The sequence below is a fragment of the Kryptolebias marmoratus genome, linkage group LG15, assembly GCF_001649575.2.
Source record: "Kryptolebias marmoratus isolate JLee-2015 linkage group LG15, ASM164957v2, whole genome shotgun sequence".
In the NCBI taxonomy this organism is placed as follows: domain Eukaryota; kingdom Metazoa; phylum Chordata; class Actinopteri; order Cyprinodontiformes; family Rivulidae; genus Kryptolebias; species Kryptolebias marmoratus.
The window spans coordinates 6,209,857-6,234,484 of record NC_051444.1 but is presented as its reverse complement, the minus strand read 5'-3'; the positions used below and the strand labels follow the sequence as shown (position 1 = coordinate 6,234,484).

Sequence of the window (24,628 nt, the reverse complement as noted above, 5' to 3'; positions counted from 1 at the left end):
CTAAATTATTTGATTTCCTCATTTGAATAATTGTGGTAGACTTTAAATCAACAAACAAAAAAACAAAATTTGCGCTGACGCATTATGCAGCTCTGGCAGCTGTTTGCTTGTAGAAACCGCAGCAGACGTGTTGTGACTCTAGCTGTGAGCATAGCAGCTGTCCTACAAGCAGGAAACTGGTTTTATTCTGGTCTGCACACCAGTTTATTCCACACAAAGGGCACCGAGGGCATTTTATGAAAATGCTTTAAATTGCTCAGCAATACAGACATCCCCCTTATAAAACCAATCAGCCACAACATTTAAACCACTGTCATGTGAAAAAAATACCAATAATCATTTTTATGAAATACTTTGGGAAACCTTGAGTCCTGACGTTAATCCAAATGTTACTCTGCTCAACCCATCAACATGACACACCTCATGGGATCAACACTCCTTCACAGAACCTCCCTATGCAGGATAATAAAACATGCTACACTATTGCTTCAGGAACACAGGAGACAGTCCAAAACCCAACCTCCAACCTCTCAGAATTACAACCTGATTGAGCATTCACAGAATGCAACAAGCCCAATACACCGAGGTCCAGCTTCGCAACTCTTTCAACCCAAAAGACACATCAGGAGGTCCCACTTCCAACAGATCAGAGCTGGTTTAGGCTGCATCAGTACACTGCGTGAGGCTTTAATGATGTGGCTGATCAGTGGGTGACACAAAGTTTCGTCAGCTTTTTCTGCTCACATTCATGCCTCTCTTTCTTTCTGTTATTACCTTTTTTCTGGTGTGGTTTCATTTTCTTTGCTTGCTGGTGCCTCCTGAAGATCTGGGAGGTTGGCAAAGTCATCCTGTTCAGCCAGCCCGATTGCTAGAGACAGAACAACCATCTTCCCTTCACTGGACACACAGACAAACAAGGCATCACAAGACCACACAGGTACAGGATGTAGACACACAACAACGGGGGACACAAGTGTTCCGACAAGAAAACACGCACAAACAGGCAGTGACAGCAACACACCCAGCACACATTCATTTTGTGTACAAAGAGAGAGTGGGAGAGAGGTGGTAGACCATTGTCAGGAATCCACAATGCTTTCATCTCAACTTTACTTTGCACAGCATCTCAACCAAACTTGCATGCATTTCATGCAACTGTACATAAGTATTAAACATCATAAAGTCCTTTAAATGTAAACAAGAGCATTACTGACGTATGAAAAACTTTAGGTTCTCTTGTCTTATATTATGCAGAGAACAAATAGCCTTTAACACCATCAGGTATGCACATTTATCACTAACTTTGCTGATATCCAAATTAAAACAGCAACAAATAAAAGGAAAAACCAACCTTCACTCAAAATATTTATCCACCTCCCTAATTTTTAGGTTTGTGCTCCTTTTTTATTGTGTTTGCAAATAAGAATGCAAAACGAAGCAGATGAGTCATTGGGAACAGGTCGTTTTCTTTATCGTTCATGGTGCTGTAAAGCTTTGCTATTAAAAGCAACAAGGACTTGGAATTAAAGTCTTGTTCTTCCTATTTAAACAATAACAGTGCCTGTCGATATTCACTGCACTGTTTGCAGCAACATTAGGATTAACAGTTTGTTCCAAAGAAATAGATTGTTTTTATTTTTATGGTGCTAGGTTATTTATTACACAATAACTCTTTCTATTTTTTTAGTTCCTTGTTGGTAAATTTATGTTGTGTGGGTTACAGTTTGATAGCCGTTTGTGTATTTCAGAAGATGACATAAATGATATTTATTTACAGCCAACATGTATTGTAAAATCGGAAACATTTAGGAGTAACTTTTTCTGGCTGCACAGTTCAATGATAGTTCAGGAAAAGGAGTGCTGTACATTTGTAAGGATCATTTTAATTTTTATGAAGTTTTTAATTTTTTTAATTTCCTGATGAAATTGTAAAGATAACCAGATTTTTTTTCAATAAATTAGTATCCTTCACAGATACGTTTCCATGAACTAGAAAAAATGAAAATAAAAAATAAATGAAGAAGAATCTTTAAATTATAGCTTTTTATGATTTAACAGAAAAATTGTAGCAAGTGAACTGTAATTGAAAACAGAAACACAGAAAGGCAATAAGATTCATAAAATTGAGGTGGCCCTAATAAAACACCTGCAAAAAGGAAACGTAATGTGACCATTTCAACTGTTATTGTCTCTCTAAACATGCCTGAAGTCATTCAAATTACCTTTTTCTCATGTTTTCTGGACCGTGAAGTCAAGAGGCCCTGCAAATGGTGCCCTTTGCTCATAAACATTTGTCCACAAATAATCTTGTAAGTCACAGTCACAAACAACCAACAAATGAGGCCACGTTGGGCTCTATTCTTTGCTCCTTTACTTCTATTTTCCAATGTCTATCGTGCCCCAGTATGAGCTATAAAAATAGCTACTGTAGAAAAAAGTGCATTTTCTGAATTTCCCAATGCTCTGTAAATATATATTTATTAAAACTACATGTTGAGAAGCTTCCTCCCAGAAAATAATCCAAATTTGCCCAAACCTTTCTCCTTTGTCTGTCACTTCATCACTCCATTGTCACTAAATGAGCATCAAATCTAACTTCTCCACTGAGAAACACCTGTTGGACTAAGACTACTCATTTCATATTTTTCTATGCTGTGGTCATTTATGCAGCCATACTCTGCTGCACTGACAGTCTGCACTTGTTTGCTCAGCCCAGTGTGAAAGTCTCTACTGCTGTTTTTCTGCTCTCTTTCTGCTGTTTTTTGTTCCTCTGTCTGCAGAACGTGAAGGTGGATCTGCTTTCTGCTGTTTCTCTGCTCTGGTGGACCAGTAGCTTTATTTTATATTTTTGTGACACAAATGGATTTGCAGATTGTGGCTTCGGAGCTCATTGAAGAAAGAGGCAAACACAGAGCAGCAGACACACAGCAGCAGCAAAACAGCAGTAGAGTCTCTCATACTGTTTGCCTCACTCTGCAGAGTAAAGAAATAAGTCCTTCTGGTTATTCTGAAACCTTGACAGTTTGAAACTGTAATTTTTATAATTGCTGCATTACAATTACATGGAGAAAAGTCCTGGATAAGGGCTTGTTTCCCTCATTATAGTCCTTCTCTGTGATACTAAAGCATAAATCTGCATGAAACCAGATGTGTTTAAACTTTAATATTTCTTATTTTATAAATTACAAGTGTTGCTTAGCTCCTCAGAATTTTCTCTTCAATCTGACCTAGAATGATGTTTATTATGATAATAAATAAAACTCACAATTAGCAAATTAAATTCATTGGTGATGAGCCAGACACTGACAGCAGTAAAGCTGTATACATGACTAAGATGAATGAAATTAGTTGGAGCAACAGATAAAAACAAAAAACAAAAACTGATCTTAAATAATTGTTGTCTTTGATCTTGTTTTTCTTATCTCTGCAAATAACATTTATACTTCTCAGCCTGAAAGCATTTTTTTGTATTGCACTCTTTTCTTTACAAGATCCTGTTTGTGGTAGCAGTATTGACAACAAGAGGAACATATTAGCACTCGAGAGACAGGAGCCCACTGGGGATGCATAAGTACCACAAACATGATGCTCATTGATGAGCTGAATGAATTTGTATAGATGATGGAAAAAAGACACGCACTCCAAGCAAATGACGCTGAAATCATTACCACCTACAGCAGGTCTATTGATCTGAAGTGAAGGAGAGGTGGAACAGGATCCAAGTGAAAGTGAAGCTGCTGCATTTGACTGTTAATACCTCACTAATCACAAATGCATAATATTCCCGTTCCCTACAGGGTCAACAACTGTTTGGTCCGGTGGGATTTCTAAGGGAAGGGACTACGGGTCACGTCACCTCAGTATGTATGCGCTCACCCTCTTTTGAATGATGATTCAGGCATCTGGCTGGCAGACAAATATTAATGGGAGGACATGTAAGAAGTACAGAAGCAGAAAGCTTTGGTTATCGGTGTGTGTGAGAGTGTGTGTTTATGGTCAGGAGGGGAGACAGTTGAGGTGGGGCACGTCGTCTATCATTCAAGTCAAGCAAAGCAGGAAAGCTCTCCTCACTCAGTAACTGAAACAGGGGTCTTTGCACATGAGTAGTTGCCTGATTTAGTGACAGACGGATTAGAATAAATGTTGTGAAAATCTCTGGTGAATACTGTTTAACTGCACAAGCAAGTATTCCTTTTCAAATACAGTTAATTCAGGGTTAATATTCTTTTTCAAACATTATTTGCCTGTGGTGTAAATCCTGAGGCCCAATAGTATATGTGCTATTTTTCAACAAGCAGAACGTTTGCGTAGGAACTCTGTATTTTAATGATCCACTTGTCCAAATGTTTAAACAGTTTTGTAATTTCAAAATTACAGAGAGCGAGACAAAAAGAGGTAGAGAAGCCCTTGTATTGACCCGAAGGCCACGGGAGAGTTAAGATGCTATCTATGGAATATGCTCAGTTCTCAGATTTTATTAGAGTTCCTTTATACATATGGCAAGGATGATTCATACAAACAGATGTATCTTTAATTGTATTAAACTGTTAAAAACCTCATTTTCACGCTTAGCCAACAAGTAGAAATTACACTTTTTACTTGTCTTGTCACACAAACACCCAACAGACTGGCAGTTTGCTGTAAATATTAAAGTTTCCGCTTGATCGGCAATAAAAGATGACAAGTCACTGAGTCTGCAAAGCTTTTCTCAGACATTTACAGCTTCAGAAATCTGTTACCTTAATGGTTGTAGTCATTTGGCATCTGCCATATTAAAATTATTGTTTCACATGGGTTCATTTCGATACGAACTTGAGAATGTGGAGTATTTGCCAAATGAAAAAGATTATATAAACTGAGATTGAATACGAAAGTCTTTGGAGTACCAATTTATTTACAAAACAGTCTATACTAGTGTGTTAAATACACAGTGGTCGTGTCCAATGTACTGACAGTCAATAGCAAGCAGATGAAAATATAAACTACGATATAACTACAATCTTCATTACCACTGAAACTGTAACACATCTGTAATCCATTCATCAATTCATGAACTACTTTTATTCTGAATTGGGTCATGGAAGCAGCAGTCAGAGCAGAAATGATCAGACCTCCATCTTCTTACCTCTTCCAGCTCTTGTAAAGAACACTGAGACATTCCCAAGGTACCTGTGAGATTTAATCTCTGAAGCAAGTTTCAGCTATGCCCTAAGGTCTCCTCCTGGTGGGATATGTTCAAAGAACTTTCCTTGGAAGACCTCCATAGGGCATTTTCACAAGGTGCCCAAACCACCTTAGAGACTTCTTCCATTGAAGAGAAGCACCAACTTCATTCTGAGCCTCTTGAGAATAACTACAGTAGGAGTTTGAAGCTTGACCCTAAAGAGTGAGTCCAATCACCCATTGAAGAAACTAATAGTCAGTCCCCAGTTTTAGTCTGTAAGTTTTCTTCTCAAAGTCATGAAGATTGGTTTTCTTTGCACCCTCAAATATTCTTGCACAGGCCAAGAAAACAAACAAAAAAATCAGCATTTTGTGGCAAGACCAAAATATAGACGTGCAAGATTTGCCGTTAATACAAGACTAATTCAAGAGCAGCACAACACAGAAGTCTTTAGAGACACAACAGTATGACATACCCAAGATTTATATATCAGAAGTACTCTACTTCATGGTATCCTGGCATAGACTTTCCCAGAGAGGGTCAGAAATGTGATTCTCCCAGCCTGTTTTTTGAAAAAAGGGACCACCATTCAATCTGTCAATCCAAAGGCAATGAGCCAAACATTCCTGTAGTGTTGCACAGGCGTGTTAAACAAGACAATCCAACAACATCCAGGGGGTTGAGAAATTCAAAGCGTATCTGATCCACACCGTGTCCGAGCCACCGCAGAGTTTTAATTACCTCAGCCCCAGTGAGTCCCCTCTCAACTCCCCGACTTCTGCTTCTATTACAGAAGATACGCTTTCAGCTGTGAATTTTCCATTCATAATTAGGCTACGGTTTTCTCAAAACACAACCCTTTGGCATGGAAATTTATGCTCTAAAAAATTTATATCAACCTGATGAGCATGCTGTATTATGTTAAACAAAATAGAAGTGGATAAAGTGAAAAAATTACAATTTATTCAAAAGCAGCTGTTGAGTTTTGAAACAGTTTTATTACATTGTTTTCTCTCGTTTGTTTGGTTTAAATGTGGTAAAAAGTTAGCTTTTACACTAAAATTACTTTTTCTAGAAAGAAATAAACTAGAAAAGTTTAAACTGTGCTGATAATTAGTTCACCAGTTCACACCATACTGTAACATATAAATCCAGCCAACGCCTGTCACAAAAGCTACAGGTAAATGCTACAGGAAAGGATCAGGGTGTTTATTTAAACATCACACTTACACTTTAAGTTGCTTTAAGAATGATGAAAAGAAAAGGGTCTCCACCACCCACACCGTACCCAGCTCGGTCCTCGTTTACTCGGTATTAAGTGCACCCATAGGTCTTGGCTACAGCTGTTTTTCATTTCATACGAAACATCACAACAAGCAACACCTGTGCATTGCACCAACGACATGCTTTTAAAACAAATGAACATTAAAAAGGGCAGTTGAAGATCTATTACAGCAGCAGCAGTGGACACACTGTACGCAGCCAGTTTGCATAACATCACATGAAACTCGGTAATGTTATTGTTGGGTCACTGCAACGTCTATTTCTTTATTAAGACGTGCGTGTGAGGCAATATCGGGATGTTATTCTCTTACAGCCACATCTCTCAATACCCCAGAGAAATGCAAGGCAGCTTTGCAAAAGTGTGCCAGGGTTATTATTAGAGTTGTTTTTATACTCAATAACTAGTTCATTTTTTTATACCTTCAATCCTTTTTGCAGATAGTTGTCTTGTACTTTTAAATGAGTACATTTGATCATAAAAACATTGGTTTCTTAGAAGAAGTATACTTTTATTAAATAAAAAACAATAAGTATTTTTGTCTAATTCTAATACAAACTGTAGAAGAATCAATACGCCCCTTAAGCAGAGTAAACAACAACTGAGAGTTTGATCTTTTTTGCAGGACTTCTCTTTTAGACTTCAGTAAGATCAAGTCTTTATCACCATCATGAACATGTCTATCATACAGAGCATAACATTTCCTGACACTTACAGAAATGACTTGACGTCCAGACCTCTGTGGCGGATCTGCTCCATCATGTGGTCCCAGCTGCCTGGATTTGACCGTGATCTACCAGTCCCTGTTCCTCTTTGTCGGGAGGCTCCAGCCGGACTCCCCCGGACCCCCCGCGGGCCCCCACGGTGGCCCCCGCCGCCCGGGCCTGTGTGCAGCTGGCCCAGACTCTGAGAGGTGACCGGGGGGTCATTGGGACCCGGAGGGGGCTGGTGAGTGAGGGGCTGTTGGAGGCTCTGCTGCCGGACGAGGGGCCGAGGGCGAGCCACAGCTGAGGACGGGATGTGCTCCAAGGTGGAGGCGGACGACAGGGAGGCATCCCCGAAACTGAGCAGAAACACAGATCTAAGAGTTAAAGACATCATACTCTACAGCGCCGAAAACTGGAGGATCATGATGATCAAATCCATGCATTTCAAAAACCCATTTACCTTCATAAAAGTGTTAAAAAAATGGTTGTTGATGTGATGATAAAAATGGCATAGCTATATGTAAGAAAGCTGACTGAGAAGAAAAAAAGAGAATATTAGTGAAAGAACAAAGAAAAGCAGAATTGTAAAAAAGGTGGGATTATTGTTAAACGTGGATGAAGACAGTTGTGTTGAATTTTGAGTTTAGGCTGCATGACAGTGTATCGGTAAGTAAATAGCCCTGGAGATTACGTAACCATTCAATTATGCTTCCTGGAAATGCTGTCAAAACAAACTTAAAATTATATTCAAGCTGAACTAGAGGTATCACTACCACTTCACCCCAGTCTCCATCTGCAGCACTAAATTGTTTCTGGACGTTATCTCTCTCCCTAATTAGTCTCGACCTACTTCTACCTTCTTGCCTCGATGACTTCTGCTACCATCAGTCTTTCTCTAAGGTCTCCTCTGCTCCTGCAATGTTTCCCCCTCCCACTCTCCATTTTTTTTACCTTGCACTTCTGAAGACAGCCGCTCTGCGTCTCCCCTTCTCCCCACCCTCAGCCTTTCGCATCACTCCATCTCCACACCACCTTCAATCACTGCTCCTTAAGTCTGTTCTCTAATTATTGCTCTGCTTCTCTTACAAACCTGTAATAGTGCTTCTTGCTTTATCTTCCCCTCAATCACTGCCCTGCCTGATGACTGTAAGCTTGTGCTAAACAGCTCTGTCTGGAGTTAATGCTGTGAGGGAGGATTTACTGCCCAGTCTTGAGTTGTGTTAGTGGGGCTCTTCAGTATTAACTCAGCCTTAACCCTGCTGGAGAGCTTGAGAGAAAAGCACGCAGAAGAGCACAGCAATGCTGGGTCAAGTAAATACAGGACAGGAGCTCATTTATTCATGCAGTCAGGCAGGCAGGCATGCATTCTCTCTCTCACAAAAACATACAATATATTTCTCACCATCAGGTCTTTCTTTTGGAGAGGCTTTGAAGTTAGTTTACTTGTTGCTAATTTCCTAACTGAGCAGATGTATATGAAGGTGTTTGGCTGACTTTTTGTTGCACAGAAGGGTTGTAGAGTTTTAAAGAGTGTTGTGTTTGGAGGCATTTAGGGTTCCAACAATAAACTGCTAATGCATTGTTGTGCGACTGTTGGCAGGACTTTTTAAAAGTTGAACCATTGTTGCTAAAAAGTGGCACCAGCTCTTACAAACTCTCAAATTCTGATCAGAAGTCAAATAAGTAACTTTATAAGGTTAGAAAATATTCATCTGGCAGCTTAGTGAACTAATGATTCTTCTTATTCTTGTTTTCTTACAAGAATAAGTTAAACACTGAACATATTTTAGCACTGTAACACCTTTATTACAATATGTCACAAAGTCCCACAAACTGGAAGACTGCAATAATTTTATTTATTTTATTTCAGGAGTGAACAGTGAACCAGTTAACAGGGTGGCCTCACAGCAAGAAGGCAGGAATCCCAGTTTCTGTGTGGAGTTTGCATGTTTTCCCCATGCATGTGCAGGTTTCCCCTGGACTCTCCAGTTTCCTCCCACACTCCAAAAAGAAGCATGTTAGGTTAACTGGTCGATGCTACGTTGACTTTAGGTGTGATGGTGTGTGTGTGTGTATGGGTGTTTGTCTCAGTGTTGTCTCCTGCCCCCCAACGTATTTATGCTATGAACTGGAACAAGTCAAAGTAGGTACAAAAAAATTGATGAACAGATAGATACTGTTATAGCGACATCATGTAGGTTGTGCTGTTATTATATCTACTTTTTTAACGCAGTACATCTTCCTTTAGCCAAAGTCAGTCACCTAATTGTTGTCTGTTTTTTAATCACCAGTGGACACGCCTGTAGTTCTATTTATACTAGACTTAGACTAAAGCTTTTCATGCACACACATTTAATTGGACTACAGTCCTTGTACTCTTTAAGTGAGGCAGGTTGGAGGTGTGGATAACTATAATTTTCTTGCAAAGGCTTCAATACAAGCACTCACACTTTTTCTTTGGTTCCACTTTACAAAAAAGTTGTTCTTTTAAATTACTAATAAATAATTCAATAATGAAGTTTTAATGAAGCTGTAAACACCTAATAAACTGTTAATAAGCAGTTAGAGTGCATTAGACAAGGACTTATGTTTTAAGTCAACATTTATCAATACTCTGAGTTATCACAGTTTACTTCTATATTTCATAATTCAGATATTAAAAATCAAACATCTGTCATAAAGTTATTTGCATGTAAGCTCTATGAGCATTTGTGGTTTAAAAATTAAGCTGTGAAACTAAGCAAAAAAGAAAGAAAAAAAAACTGAAAGTACAGCACTTGATCTTGCCTATTGATGTGTTTATGGTTTATAAGTGTTTTACAAATCCGAATTAATGCTAAAGAACCCCATAGATAATCTATTTGTAAAACATTAGTAAGTTATTCATAAAGGTGCCCTTATTGTAAAGTGATATCTTTTCTGCTTTTCTTGTTATCTTCTCTGTGTAGGATGTTGGTTTTATTTTTGAATGGGAAGTCGATCACACAGTCCACATTATTATTAATCTTTTAGCTTAACGTGGTCAAATAAAGTGGCATAAGTTTTCAAGTTTAATAAGTTCAGTGTGGACACATATTTGTTTGTTAGAATATTTAACATTAAGTCAAATTTCTTTCAGAGAATTGTGGCAAATTGACACAGCATGTACTGTATAAAAATTAAAACTGAACTGCAAAGTAGACGAGTATCTTTTAAACATTGTGGCAAACGTGTTATGGATGTTTCACTGTTTTTGAGTGTTAATTTTTCCTTATAACAAGCTCAATTGTATCTGCTGTAAAATGTAATTAAATCCAAAAAAACGATGTTCAAAAACAGCAACACATTCATGCAAGAAAATAATTCTTATATCAACATTTAAGGATGTAAACTAAACACTGCAACTGTGGCATAATCAATATAAAGAATAAACAGAAAGGTCATCCGACAAGCTTTAAACTTCACATAATTTATGGGTTGAACAGTCATGTTATCATAACTGACATCATGAAAAATCAATACATCTGGCTGGATGGATGGTGACATTAGGCCAGACATCTGGGAGCCAGTCCATGGACTAATAAATTTTTCCCGTTTGTCCAGTGTCATAAATCTGACTCTGAATTTACTCATCTGAAAAATTCATTGGCTTTACAACACCGAGTCTTTCCCGCACACTGGTTTCCTGTATGCTTGTCCTGTCAGGTGCTGGACATTTTCACAGTTTTCTAGATTTGTCTGTAAAGCACCAAACACAGTTTTTCATACACCTTGAGCACAAGCCCTCTTTATCTGCTGAATTCTATTACTGACTTAGAGGGTTATTTTCACATTTCTTCTTGCCTGAAAGTCAATTAAGGTGACTATAAACCTTGAATGATTTTGTAATTAAAGGAAATTGAGGAGGGTGAAAAACAAGGAAAGTGAAAAGAATTGTGACAGTGAAGACTGAAAGAGAGTATGAGAGAGAGAGACACGAAAGAGAGGAGGAGAGGAAGAGAAAGAGGAGGAGGAGGAGAGGGAAATGCCCCAAAATAGAAACCAATTCCAGAGAGGAGAAATGGAAATACAGCGAGACCAAAAAGGAGGAGCAAGAAGAGAACAAAACAAGTGATGGGAGAGAAGAATATTGCCACATGATCACTGAAATTCTAGTAGATCCTAAAAACACATTATTTATTAATTTATTCTATAAATGTTGAAAATATTTGAATGCCAGGACAGCTTAGAATAAGTTTTATTAAAACCCTTTTTTTTGCTCTTGGTTCAATTTTGTTTTATAGTTAAAATTGTTGTATTTATTTTCTTATAACTAGTATTTTAATGTAAGATCCATTGTCTTTTTTAGCCATTATTTAATGTTTATTTTTTTGTAGTCATTTGCTGTAACATGAAAATGTCCCAGTGTCTATCTACTCTGTAATGATGGATCATTTGTAATGTTGTGCCATTGAATTACTCCCCCCAACCACCACATTTGTTTTTATCATAATTTTCCTCTATAACCAAAAGTGTCCGTACTGCAGAGCGACCGTGGTTGGATACAGATCCCTTCTTTCCTCCAACAAATGCAGCAGATCTGCATTTTAGGATGTTTTCTGCCTTTGTGATCACATTTAGGGTTTCTGCCTCAGACATCCAGGCCCAATCACAGCCACAGTTTAAATGTTTAGCAGTTGTTAAAATCTCCTAAAGTTAATTTCAAGGCATCAAGTTTATTTGGCCTGGAACTGAGCCAAGCTTTGTTTTTTTATGTTAGCATCCTCTTGGTCAGGTTTTGCTTTTTGCTTAGATTCACTAGGAACAGATGGATAAGATGATTCTTTTTTAATTATGCCATTAGAGTATGCAGAATAAACAAGTTTCTTCTGCCTAATTTAACAAGTCTGCACTCAAGATTCATGCTGTGCCCATCAGTTTCAACTGAATAGATAAAAACAGTGTAAAATAAAAAACGAGGGCGTTTATCTAGACAAGTTCACAGGTGTTTCAAATAAATGCACAGAAACGTTGTACACATAAACAATTTTCACTTTAATTTAAAGTTTTGCTTGCTGTAAGTAGTAAACTAAGATCTCTATTACAAAATCGTTACTGTTCTGATTTGTCGCACCTTCGACCCTTTAAATTGTTGTCTACAAAATTAACAATTCAAGGATTCTGAAAACCCAATAAACTGTTTTTCTGCTCTTTATAAAGCAACCCACTCAGATATGAAGAATCAAATATATATATATTCGGAAAGAATTTTCATTTGATGTTCTAAACATTGTCAAAATAAACTGGAACCTGCAGAGTAAAAGTATGACTGTGTACACTTTCTTTATCTAAGGCATAAGACATAAAAATGTTATTTGTTTATGAGTGGGGAAGCTTTCTGAAGTCAGTCATTTTTAATTTCCCACATTCTGAAGAGTGACAGCTTCTCTTCCAGGCTTTCTTCTCCTTTATGCTCCAGCAAGGCATCAAAAATGGCTTAATTTTGCCTTTGACAGTTCATGCAAGAGTTCCATTCATGATCCGTTTTCAAACTCACTTCTGTGATTTCCACACCATGCTCCCGTGGTGCCCATTGTAGCCCCTCATGCGTACCCCATGTCACCATGCGCCACTCACTTGCTAAGACGCAGACCTCCGGCATGCAAGTGGCTCTGGACCATCTGCCAGCGCCCGGCCTTGGTGCCCCCCGACACCATGCTTCGAATGCTGCCGCTGCGGCTTGGCCCCGCCCCTGTACCAGAGCAAGCGCCACCCCCGCTGTCACTGGTACCCGGTGAGGGCCCAGCACCGCCCTGCCCACCCTTATCCACAGCCCCGCTGGGAGATACGATGTGGGGGGGTCAGGGCGTTCAAAGACAGACAAACAAGAATGGACGGGAAAGAAAGATTCAAGAGAGGAAACAAGAAAAAGAGGGATAGAAGAGAGACGGACGCACAAACGTACAGGGCCGGAGAGCAAAGGTGTTGTCAGTGAAGTCAAACTGGTAAATTATACATTACATGAGATTCAATCTGTAGTTTACAGTCAATAATAAAGTAAATAAACTTTCTTTCAATTCTAAATTCATATGCATTAGGACATAAAAAGAGGTAAGTACAACTTTAGACAACTCATTGCATATTTAATTGTTCCTTTTTTATATAACAAAAACTGCCAAAATGCAGAAACAGTGTCTACAAACACCTCAAACTGGTAGAATCATACCAGAAACTAACTGTTTTCTGTATGTGTAATTATAAATGAGGTTCAGTGGCCATCTTTCAGTCTTTCAATCAGAAGATCAGAGGTTTGATCCTTAGCCATGCCATATGCTGAAGTGGCCTTGGGCAATATTATGCACCCACTTCTCCTTATTGGTGAATGAGTCATAATAAAAAGGAGCTGTATATACAAGTACAAATATAAAATACAAGGTTGTCAATGTGGGTATGAATGGCTGAATGAGAAAAACATTGTGAAGGGTTTTGAAGAACATAATGTAAGGTTAAAATGAGGCTTTATAAATGTAGACCATTCTGGACTTTGGATAATCACAGCAGCCTGACTTTTTTTTTATTTCAGCCTCCTGTTTGAGATTTACTGCTGTGATTGGATTAATTGTCCAGTTAAATAATTCAGTATTAGCCAGGCTTTAGCAGTCATGGTTTAGCTCTCAGCTTTATTTCTAAAATATTTTGTTTGTTGCATCAATTACCGGAAGGTGCTCAGGCCCTGGAGCCACAGAACAAGCCCATCCTATGATGCACCACTGTTATTGGCAGATTATTTCAGGTGTTTCTGCTGATACGTTTGGTTTTCTTTAAATGTGAAAATCTGCCAAACATTTCCACTAGGCTTTAAACAGTCCAAAGAGCACTGTTCCAGAAGCCTTGTGGTTTGATCAGATGAAACTTAACAAAACTAGGTAATGCTGTTTCTTTTTAAAAAGTAAAAAAATCCTCCTGGCAAATTTGTCTAAACAGACAGGAGCTGTGATAAACTCACTGAAATCTCCACTTCTGGGAAGATCAGTAGCTCTCCTGATTGTTTTCTACTAGTGAATAATCTTTTTCTCTCCCTCTCTCTGTGATTTGAAGTAATGAGCTTTCCCAAATTCACTGGCATCAACAACTGCTTCTCTTAAATCTTTGCAGATGTTTTTTTTTCTGGTTGGCATTGTACTTAAACACACCTGGACGGTCCAGAGCAGCCAAATCTCTACATTTATAAATGTTCTCACATGAGCTAACAATCAGTTAATCAAGCACGTTTAAAAAACAGGAGCTGGCTGCAATTTAACATCTTCATTTCTATGTAAGCAGTACAGACAGTTTTGTTTTATTAGTTTATTTTTTTGAAAGATGAAAGAAGTTGTCATTTTTAAAAAAAATAGTACTTACCTAATTTCAAGCCCACAGATTTAATAAAAACTGTGTCCTAATGTGTAAAACAGTAGAATTGAAAGTGGGTGTAGTTACTTTTTATCATACTAGTACTTTTACCATGACCCAAAACAATGGTGGGAACAAACGTTTTATTTAAAACGTTATTGATTCAGCGTAATTTAGAAACTTCTTAATGTCTTTTTGCACACAGAATATGGTGTGGAGTGTGAATATGTTGTCTGGGCAACTTTTGATATAGAAGCTACACAGAACCCAATGATCTCTTTTAAATCATGAGCAATGGGTCCATTTTACTCCACACAGGAGGACAGAGATGATCGACCTGCTGTCTCCTTGAAGTGGGCAGCCCAGCTAAGTAATTATGCAAATGCATCATTCCCAGGTTTTCAGACTGCAGACGCAGGTGATGAGAACACAGAGCGCTAGTGTCTGTAATCTCACAAACCCGCAGCAGGTAAATTTAACGTATGTTTCACGGCAAGACTTCCTGCAAGAAAAGACGGTTACTCGGTCTTCCACAAACCCACCCCAACTGACCTGGACGTAAAGTCACGAAGACGAGCACAGACTGAACGCGGACTTTAGTACGGGACGTTCTGAGAGAGAACAAACCACACGACACACGGCTGCACAACAGGAGGGAGTCTTTGACCACATTTAGACATTAAAGTCACAGTTCAGATATTTGAAACTGGGGTCTGTAGACACGTTACTACCAACATCTAATATCTTATGTGCTGTAGATAACTTTTTGAGGGACCTCAGTTTGGAGAAAAAGTTTAGTTCTGAACAGACTGACGAGATTATAACTAACCCAATTGGAGCCTAGACTAAAGTGGTCATCATAAAACAACTCCAGTCTCAAAAGCTTTATTTGGGCAAACAGTATTTTATAAACCTTTACAATATTGTCAATTTTGCATTATGCCGTTATTTCAGCTGAAAGTGCCCACAGGCTAAGATCCTATGTAAATAACCACATAATGAAATTTGTGGCAATATAAAAGTTTGGAAAATTGCATTTGTATAAACTACTGTGAAACTTTGGAAATTGGAATTGTTTTAAGATGGCTGCAATCCACTTTTTGGCCTCACTCACATTATCCATTAGGTTGTCTGTCTGGTTAGAATTAAACTCTGTTTCTTTAAACTAAGGCTTCTCAAAGAGCTATCTACAACAGGTAGGATAAGTATTTGTTCATAACCTTTCCAAAGAACCTCACTTCAAGCGATTTAAACTACTGTGTAGTTTGGGGGTCAAACAAATAGTTTTCAGACCCACACTCTCCTAATGACTAGATTTTATTTTAGACTAGATTTGAGACATTTTACAATTTGTAAAACAAACAAAATTTTATTTGAGCTAAAATGGATGATTCGCTCATCCGCTTCAGAAATGACTCTATTATCAACCTAATAAAAACTTAACACCTATGTTGAGCGCACCATGCAGATCAATCACAACAAAAGCTTTCATCACCACCGGTGGCTGAATTTACGTTATTTTCAACGTCGCTGCACAGACCGAGGAAATGATCACCTGGTGGCTCTCAAAGAATCAAGTGAGTCATAATTAGAGAGGATAAGAACGAACAGGTTCACTTGATGCCTTGTGATCGTGTGAGATACATCTAAATGATGGAGGGGAGGCTGATACGAGGCAGGCATTTAACCACCCAAACACTTAATTGCTCTGCTGTATACGAAGGCGACGGTGTGGCTATTTTTAGAACAGGGCTCAGCAGACAAGACTCAGGAGGGCTATCAGGCAGCCTTGAGGCTCTTAGAGTACTATGAGCTATAGTGGGAGTAGTTACGACAAGCAGAAAGCAGAGCAGATGGAGGAAAAGGTGAAATGGAAAGAAACACATAAAGACTTTACACACAGAGATTAAAAGAATACAACAGCAAAAAGGGAGAGGAACATAAACCACCCCGTTTAAGGAACAGCTGGACATTTCAAGAAATATGCTTATTTGTTTTCTAGTGGGGAGCCAGATTATAAGACTAATTATGAAACTACAGCCAGCTGCTTGTGAGCTGCTTGGCACCGAGTCTGGCAACGTAACAGAAGAGCTATTCAGTGGTAACAAAATCCATCTGCCAACACTTCCAAAAATCACTAGTTCTTGCATTTTTCATTTGCACAAGTAACAAAAATACTTGAAATAATCACACCCTTATATTCCGCTAGTTTAGGTTTATGAGCTAAAATATTTGGATCGACTCAAATAAAAAAACAGTTTATGCAGATCTGGATTGCTCTGAAATTTTCAAGAAGGCTTTGGTTTTATTACCTCTATTGTCCACAGGTTTGAGGGACTCTTCACACAAGAAATCAAATATGTGAAGAAGAAGCTTCTTGATTAGCTTGAATTTCTAAGTTTTGCACTGTGGACCAAAACATTTTCACACATTCTGGAGTCTGGCTGCAATATTTTGTAAGTTAAGCCAATTATTAATAAATTACACACTTCCGGTATACGTTTTGTTGTTTTCTCCTCTTTGTTTTTGAGATATACCACGTATTACAGTTTTATTACAGGAGATAACACAGCACCCCAGTTAAAACATTGGAATTTTATTAAAGTATATTATTAATATGATAATAAGATAAACATCTCAAAAACTTATAATTGTTTTGAAATTTTGAAAATAAAATAAACATGTAATTTGAAGGTTTTTGAGATTGTTTACAGATGGACTTTGCCCTTTGAAAGAGTGCAAAAATATATTTTTGTTTAATAAACAATTTGTTAGCTGTAGTTTCAAATTAGGTAAAGTATAATTTAAAAGTGTGACAGTACTCATTTCATCTAACTTCCCTTCAGAAACCAAAAAAAAAGCACACTTCTGTCAATGTGGAGCCATTTTTTCCCCCCAAAAGTGACCCGTCACATTAAAACATTTTATAAACCAGTTTGAACAACAGCCAACCCCCCTCAGCAGATGATCTAATTGCTTCTAATCAAGTCTGTCACAGTATCCTGAGAAGTAGATCTGAACACTTGTAATTGAGTGGCCTGGCTGTATAAATGAGGAAAATGTTCATGTAAAGGAGTGCAATCTGCTTTGAGGGTTGTCTGTCTCCATGGTAACGCTGCATGGGTTGCAGGTAAGAGGCAAAGAAGGTCTGGTGAGGATAGCAGGGCTGTAAGCAAAGGGGCTGTCAAACAGTTTTATTTGTAGTGCCTATACTTCATGCAGAAGCAAAGTAAAATACTACTTTCTATTTTTGTTCTGTTTGAGTTATTTTGTATCAACAAGATAAGAAAATAGGATACAGGGCCTTGAGATGACCCAATTTGAAAACTGAATAAACATCAGCAGTGGAGCCTTTTATCGTTTTTGTTCTTTAGGAAATCTCTCTTTTTTTTTTTCAAATATAGGAGTCATGAGTTAATTTGGCATTGCTTTTGGCAGATAGAAGGACCATCTTCCAATATAAAATCCATCTTTTAAAAAAAGCGGCCATATTTCTGTCAACGTTCAAGCAGAACCGCAGCAGTATTATGGGATAGGGTTGCACATCTCTATCAGGCACTGCATGGCGCATACTAAACACCGCCTCATCCCCAAATGTAGAAACATGAGGATTACCAGGGATGAGAGGAGACTTCTGTTAAAAAGCAAATGAACGGCCAACACTACAAGCTGAGGTTTTCTGCCCATCTTTAGGTAATAATTTGTCCTTTTTAAATGCTCAGAGTGATAATTGATCAACCTTTGTGTTATTTTTCATAAAAACACTTGACTACAGTAAAATTAGCAGATCACTACACTGTGAGTAATGCCTCATTTCATTAAGGTAGAAGTTATTTCCTGGTGTTCACAGGCCCCCAGTGATAACAGCCCTGCCCAGACAGAGGGGTCCCTTACCAGCCATGACCGGGACTCACTTGGGAGTGAGGCGAGGGTCTCCGTAGGGAGCATAGGGAGACATGTTTAAGAGGAACTCCTTGGGTGGGTAGGAGCTCCACCTCTGCTGCACATTGCTGCTGTCGTTGTTGTTCCAAAAGTCTCTGTCTAAATCACTGCAGCCAGAAAGAGACAGCAGAAGGTCAGACATGTAGAGACAGCAAACGTTTACGGACGGACATGAAGGTGTCAAGCATAACAGATGAGAAGCGTCAAAAAAGTGCTAACGGTCAGAGTATAGAGCTGTGATTGTAAAAACATTAAAACTGCACTTTGATACTTGTGTGAAAGTGACCTGTATGTTTCAAAGGTACTAACTGCAAGGTCATAAAAAACAGACAAAAACATTATAAAGTAAGAAAAAAAATCTGCATAATATGTTTCTCGTATCCATTGTTAATGTGTCCTTCATTTCATAATTTGTAAACAAAGTTTGTGACCAGATGCTAACTACTAAATATATTTATTGAGCCAACATGACTGAAAATAGGTCAAACGTTAAAACTTGCCCGCCGTATTTGTTTAGCTTCACAACCTAATGTAGGTCAATCATGTGACTCAAGCTTCCATCAAATCGAGGGCTTTGTTTACATTTTGTGCAGACCCTCATTTTTAGAATTGCATTCAAGTTATCTGGAAAAATACTGCACCATTTGCCCGAGTTGAGAATAACTTTTAGTTTGCAGTGAGTGCCTTTAATAACAGTCAGGGAGGAAGAAACAAACACAATGGAGAAGATAGAAACCTCTTACTGAAGAAACACATCAGATATAACCTGAGAAAATATTAATCATGGAAAAAAATATGATGCAAATTCACAATATAATTTCAAGAAAAGACTAGTCATGGTGAGATCAATGTGTACAAAATCCACAGGGCTGTTGGGAGTTCACTGGCTCATAAACCACAGAGAATAACGGATTGACAACACGTTTTTCAGAAAGAAACTTGTTGATTTAAATTATATTAAAAAAGAATTCATCTGTTACAGTTGTATAACTATATAATAAAAGTTCAACTGCAAAACTTGTTTGTAGCTGAGATAAAGTTAAAGTTTCTTTATTTCTTTTGTTTTCATGTTTTCATGATAACAAATAAATCTGTCTGTGGGCATTTAAAGGATGAAAATAAATAAAAAAGGAGCTCCTCAGCTTTTCGGTCATTAAAATCCAATCAAACTGTATTTGGAAAACATTTAATTTTCTAAACTACAGCAATTAGCTTCCAAGCTATGAGAAAAAAATTAATTCAAATAAAATTCCCATTTATTCATTACTGAAGTGCCATCATTAAATTTAAAACCAGCAAAATTGTTTTACAGGAAAACGTCTCCGGTTTTATACATTTGACAATTTATTTTTATGCTTTAATTTCTTTACTGAACAGGAAGAATGCATTTTGTCTTATATGTTTTTTTATAACATTTTTTTTTTAGAAAAAGGGTTATTTATCCAGGTAATACATTTTTTTAACAAGGTTTAATCTGTAAAAACAGGAAAAAGAGATTATAAAATGTTCATCCAAACTCATCATCAGAGGTGACGAATAAAAAACAAAATATTTTTGGTTTTTAACGCCCAAGAAGTGAAGTCACATGACGGCTCAGAAGTAGTTAACGAGAGTTTTTTGTATAATTCATCAAGCAGTCAGATGCAAACCTTTCATTTAAAAAAAGAAAGAGTAACATGTCTTTACTGAGTTTTGTAATTGTTTCTTAAAACACCTATCTTCTTTGAAAAGAATTTATCCATTAAACAAACACAATAAACACAACATTTGAGGGGTTTTGTTTGTAGGGAGCTTAAAAATCAGCTTTGCAAATCAGAAACAACAGTTGCAATATCATCATTGATCATTTCCGTGCTCCTACTTGATGGCTTTGTTTTCCCCTCGACCTCTCACAGAATCTGGAGAGCTGGCAGCCTCCACGCCCGGCTTGTTCCTCTTCCCCTGCAAAGACACAAGACGGAGACACACAAAGAGACAGGAGGGGGACAGATCTTAGACCCGTATCTTGATTGTTGGACGCAAATGGAGTTTTGTAAGTGAAGTGTTCATTATGCAGACTGCAGAACCGCATCAGGTTCCAACATGTGTTGTAAAATATGATAAATGAGGGAAGAGCTATAGATCTGGTTTGATGCCAAGACCACAGACGCCTTTGTGGGATTACAGAGACGAGGAAGCGTTTTACAACGGTAAAATAGATGAAACATACACAAACAAAAGGAAACCACACTCTGAAAATTAGACTCAAAACAACATTCAGCATGTAAATACACATCAGAGCACAAAGCAGGAAACATTCATGAAACCCTAAAGAGCTGATAAGTCATATTTAAATACATTTAAAGCAGTTTTTTCTTACTTTGATAATCATCTTGGTTTATACTTTTGTTCAGTGGCCTTCATTTAAATTTCAACAAGGTGCGCATGAAGAAATCTTCCTCTGGAAAAGCTTTTCATGGTATTTTCTTTATTTTATTTTTATATGATCCTTGTGTTTAGGTTGTTCCTTGTTTTCATGTTGTATGTTGTATAGTTTTGGTCCTTATGTCCCCCATGTTCTAGATTATTGTTGTTCCTTGTGTTACCTGTGCCATTATTTACCTGCCCTCAGCTCAGTGCTTTTCCACGCCCATCTCCACCTGCTCCTAGTTTGTAATCACTCACCTGTTTCCACTTCCTCATCATCAGCCTTTATAATCAGTTCCTTGTCATTGTTGCAGAAATGCACTGTATGTCTTTCCCTCGTGTCTCCTCATGATTCCCTGAACTTTATGTTTGTAAGATTTTCTTTATTAGTTTTGCTGCCACAGCAGCCTTTTGTTTTCTTATTAATAAGTTAGTTCATTTTTGAGTTCTCTCTGCAGAATGAAGTAGAGTGAAATCCTGAGCCAGATGTGAGAATTACCGTAAATGCTAGAAAAGCTGTTTGCCTGAAACGAATCAACATAAGTGTGGGAAAAAGTTGAGCCTAAAATAAATTGCCATTAAATGCTAAAAAATCTGCACTGCCTAAAATAAATGACCATAAATGCAGAAAAACGTGTAAATTCAGGTGTTAATTTATAATAATAAAATTTCCTTCTACTGAAATTCAAACCCCGTCTGGGTCCAGATGTGGACTGCAGTCCCCCATTTGAGAACCCCTACTTTACTCTGTTCTTTCGGTCGTTTTAATTTGTTTTATTTTTTGCTCCTTTTTGACACTTGGTCCTAATTTCTAATCAACGCACCTGAAATGAGTCACTCATTATCTCCTCCTTTATAGTCCCAGGGTTTCAGATTCTCATTGTTTCCTTGACAGTTTTGTCCTTGATTGGAGTTATTTCTTAGTTTTAGTTCAGCCTGTTTTACTTTAGTTGTCTGAGTAATAAAGTTTTGGGTCCATGTATTTAGCTTGCCTGCTGCCTCCACCTGTGCTCCTGCTTTTTGGTTCCATCCACCCTAATTATATGACAATTATACCTCCTATAAAACTGTCTTTGTTTATAGCAGCTTTTAGTGTGAAAATATTTCTTTTTTAAAAACTAAATGCACGGATCTCCCATTTTAATGTAGTACAGAGATTACTTTCCCTATTGTTTGAAAAGATTTACCACTCAAAGGACTGTGCTTTCCGCAGTAGTTAACATTTATTGACCTCCATGTTTTACTGAACTTTATATTCACTGAACTCTGGAGGGTTGTAACACAGCTTTTCCCCAGTGAAGTCACTCAGACTGCCTGTTCTTATGTAACCTTTCTACTGTAACCCTCATGATAAAGTCACGAAAAGCACACACACCATAAAACGTTTACCAAACTGATAATATCTCAACCTGCCATGAAATTAAACTAACTGCGAAGTTTTTCCACAAACACTAAAACACAAGCAAGAAACATTCAGGGCGTCCACCTTATCAGTGAATTCAGCCACAATGACATCTTCTGGTATTTTAATTTGAAGTTTAAATTCATTATGACGCTTTTAACAAGATATTATTTTAATTTAAAACACACCATGCCCAACACATTATCCTGCTTTAGTTTCAAATACTAAAAAATGTATGGGACCGTGACATTCACTACATCTTTATGCTGCCTAATAACACAAAGGCAGCAGTGGCTCGTGATTTTAAAAGAACAGAAATTACAGCGATCTTTATTCTGGACTTTGAACATGTAAAGAAGTTTTCATAAGTCCTCATGAGGAAGCATAAATGGAGAGGAAAAAGCAGAATTTAAGACCTTCTAGACTTTTATTTTGCACTTTGTAATAATTAAATTAAAAATAAATATTATTACATTTCATCTCTTTCCATCAAGCTTCCCTAAATGTTATTTATGAAAACAGACTGAAACCTAATATTTTCATGTTTATGTAAGACAAATGATTTATTTTGCTTTAATAATTAAAGGTTTCTTTCATAGTTGCTCTGAAAAGAGATGTATTCCAGTTCCCTTCCTGCGCTCTCAGACTTTTTACTTTTGATTTTGTGCGAATCATTTTGTGGGTGTACAAAGATTTCCACAATCTAACAATGTTATAACAAAAAAAAGTCTTAATTCGGAGGTGGAGAGGGTGGATGTAACATAGGTCCTTGAACTCCACAGGGGATCTTTTTAATGACTTAAATTTTTCTCTTTCTGTTTCTGAACTCTAAGAAACATTTCTTTTATATTATCATCAGATCATCACAAAGAGAGCTCCAAAATTAAATCCACAATCAGAAATGTATGATAAATAAAATATACTCTCAGCAAATTAAAGATTTTTTTCATGCATCTCCTGCTCCTTTTTTGTTTTTTATTTACTGTTTAGATAAGGCATCAAACTAATAAAACAATTACTATAAGATTATGTTAATAATTAAAATTTAACATTTTAATTAATGGCACAAGCAGAGACTTTATATGTAACAAACTTGATCAATGGAGCAATGAAGGTTGCCAGACTTGGCATATAATTTGGGTCGCTTTCTGTTTATCATTGATCAGAGTGAATGATACATATCTTGTGGTTTAATAATAGAAGGAGCAATTTGTCCATTTTGACCATAATTATCTGACTGACAACAACTGAGAGCAGTGATTTAATGGGCTGATATTATTCAAAGCGGGTACTCTTGTCGAAAACTGCCATTATTCCGCAGCACACTCTATTATCTACCACTCAGTGCTTTAGAAAAGAAAACATGTTCTCATTTCACAAGGAGAATATTTCATGTGAGCATCCTGTAGAGCCAACAGTAAAGGCACTGCTGGCTCAGATTGGTCAAAACTGTCAGGATTTGGGTTTTCTTTGTGTTTTTGTACTTGGTTTATTGCTTTTATTGTCTTTACTTTTCAGTTTAAATTGTTTATTTGATTCAGTTCTCTTTGTTTAGCCTTGTCTTACTTCAGTTCTTGTTCCCTGTGTCTTTGTTTCCTGTCATCATTCACTTCTCCTCAGTCAGTCTCTTGTTTTCCTGCCACGCCCATCTTCACCTGATCCTAGTTGTAATCATCTCACCTGTGCCCACTTCACCTAATTACCCTCTGTTTTAAAACCCGGTCATCTCCTCTGCTCACTGCTGGTTCATTGTTGCTTCATGCGCTGTCTGATTGTCCCTCTTGTCTTGTGTCTCAGTTTTGGGTTTTGTTATGTTTGGTTTTGCTGCCACGTCAGCCTTTGTTTTTGATTATCTTTTATTTTAATAAATTAGTTTCTTTTCCATTTTGAAAATGAGTCTGCGCTCTGGGTTTGCCTCCTTCTCCACCTAACATGACAAAAACTGGAAAATTTAATGTAAACAGTATATTTTGCACATATTTCTGTAAAAAAAAAATTAAAAATTACAAGGTTTACTCAGTTTTCAATAGTATAAAATCAGCTGGGTTTCTTAAAAAATATACATTTTAACAGTAAAAAAAGGCAACTGAAAAAAAAATTAAGTAGTTTTTTTATTTGCCTGGTAAATTATCAACAAGTGGATATTCTTTTCTGCTGAAACAAATAAAAATGTTTTGCATGTACTTTAACTTGTCAGATTCTGAGTTTGTAATATTAGATCTGTTCTTTGATAGTTTGAGGGTTTTTACAGAGCGCCCCAGGGGTCATGGGTAAAAAATTATTTGAGGTTGTAAGAAACTGTTCCTCAGGTTTAAGAGGCCGTATGCACAGCTTCACAATAACATCGGTGTCTATGTGCAGCAGATGTTGTGCTT

General features: G+C 37.4%; 1 protein-coding gene across 2 annotated transcripts in view; it reads right to left on the bottom strand.

Annotated features, from left to right (window-relative positions):
• syt7b (synaptotagmin VIIb) overlaps nt 1-24,628 on the bottom strand; it is a 108,334-nt gene that overhangs the window by 29,880 nt on the left and 53,826 nt on the right. Inside the window, exons 3-6 of one of the 2 annotated variants that reach the window (XM_017439962.3) lie at nt 20,307-20,386; nt 18,418-18,552; nt 7,162-7,509; nt 775-897 (exon numbers count right to left, since the gene is read on the bottom strand). In XM_017439962.3, coding sequence (XP_017295451.1) covers nt 775-897; nt 7,162-7,509; nt 18,418-18,552; nt 20,307-20,386 — 686 coding nt within the window. The remainder of the gene's footprint in view (nt 1-774; nt 898-7,161; nt 7,510-18,417; nt 18,553-20,306; nt 20,387-24,628) is intronic. The other variant, XM_017439970.3, reaches the window with a different exon arrangement.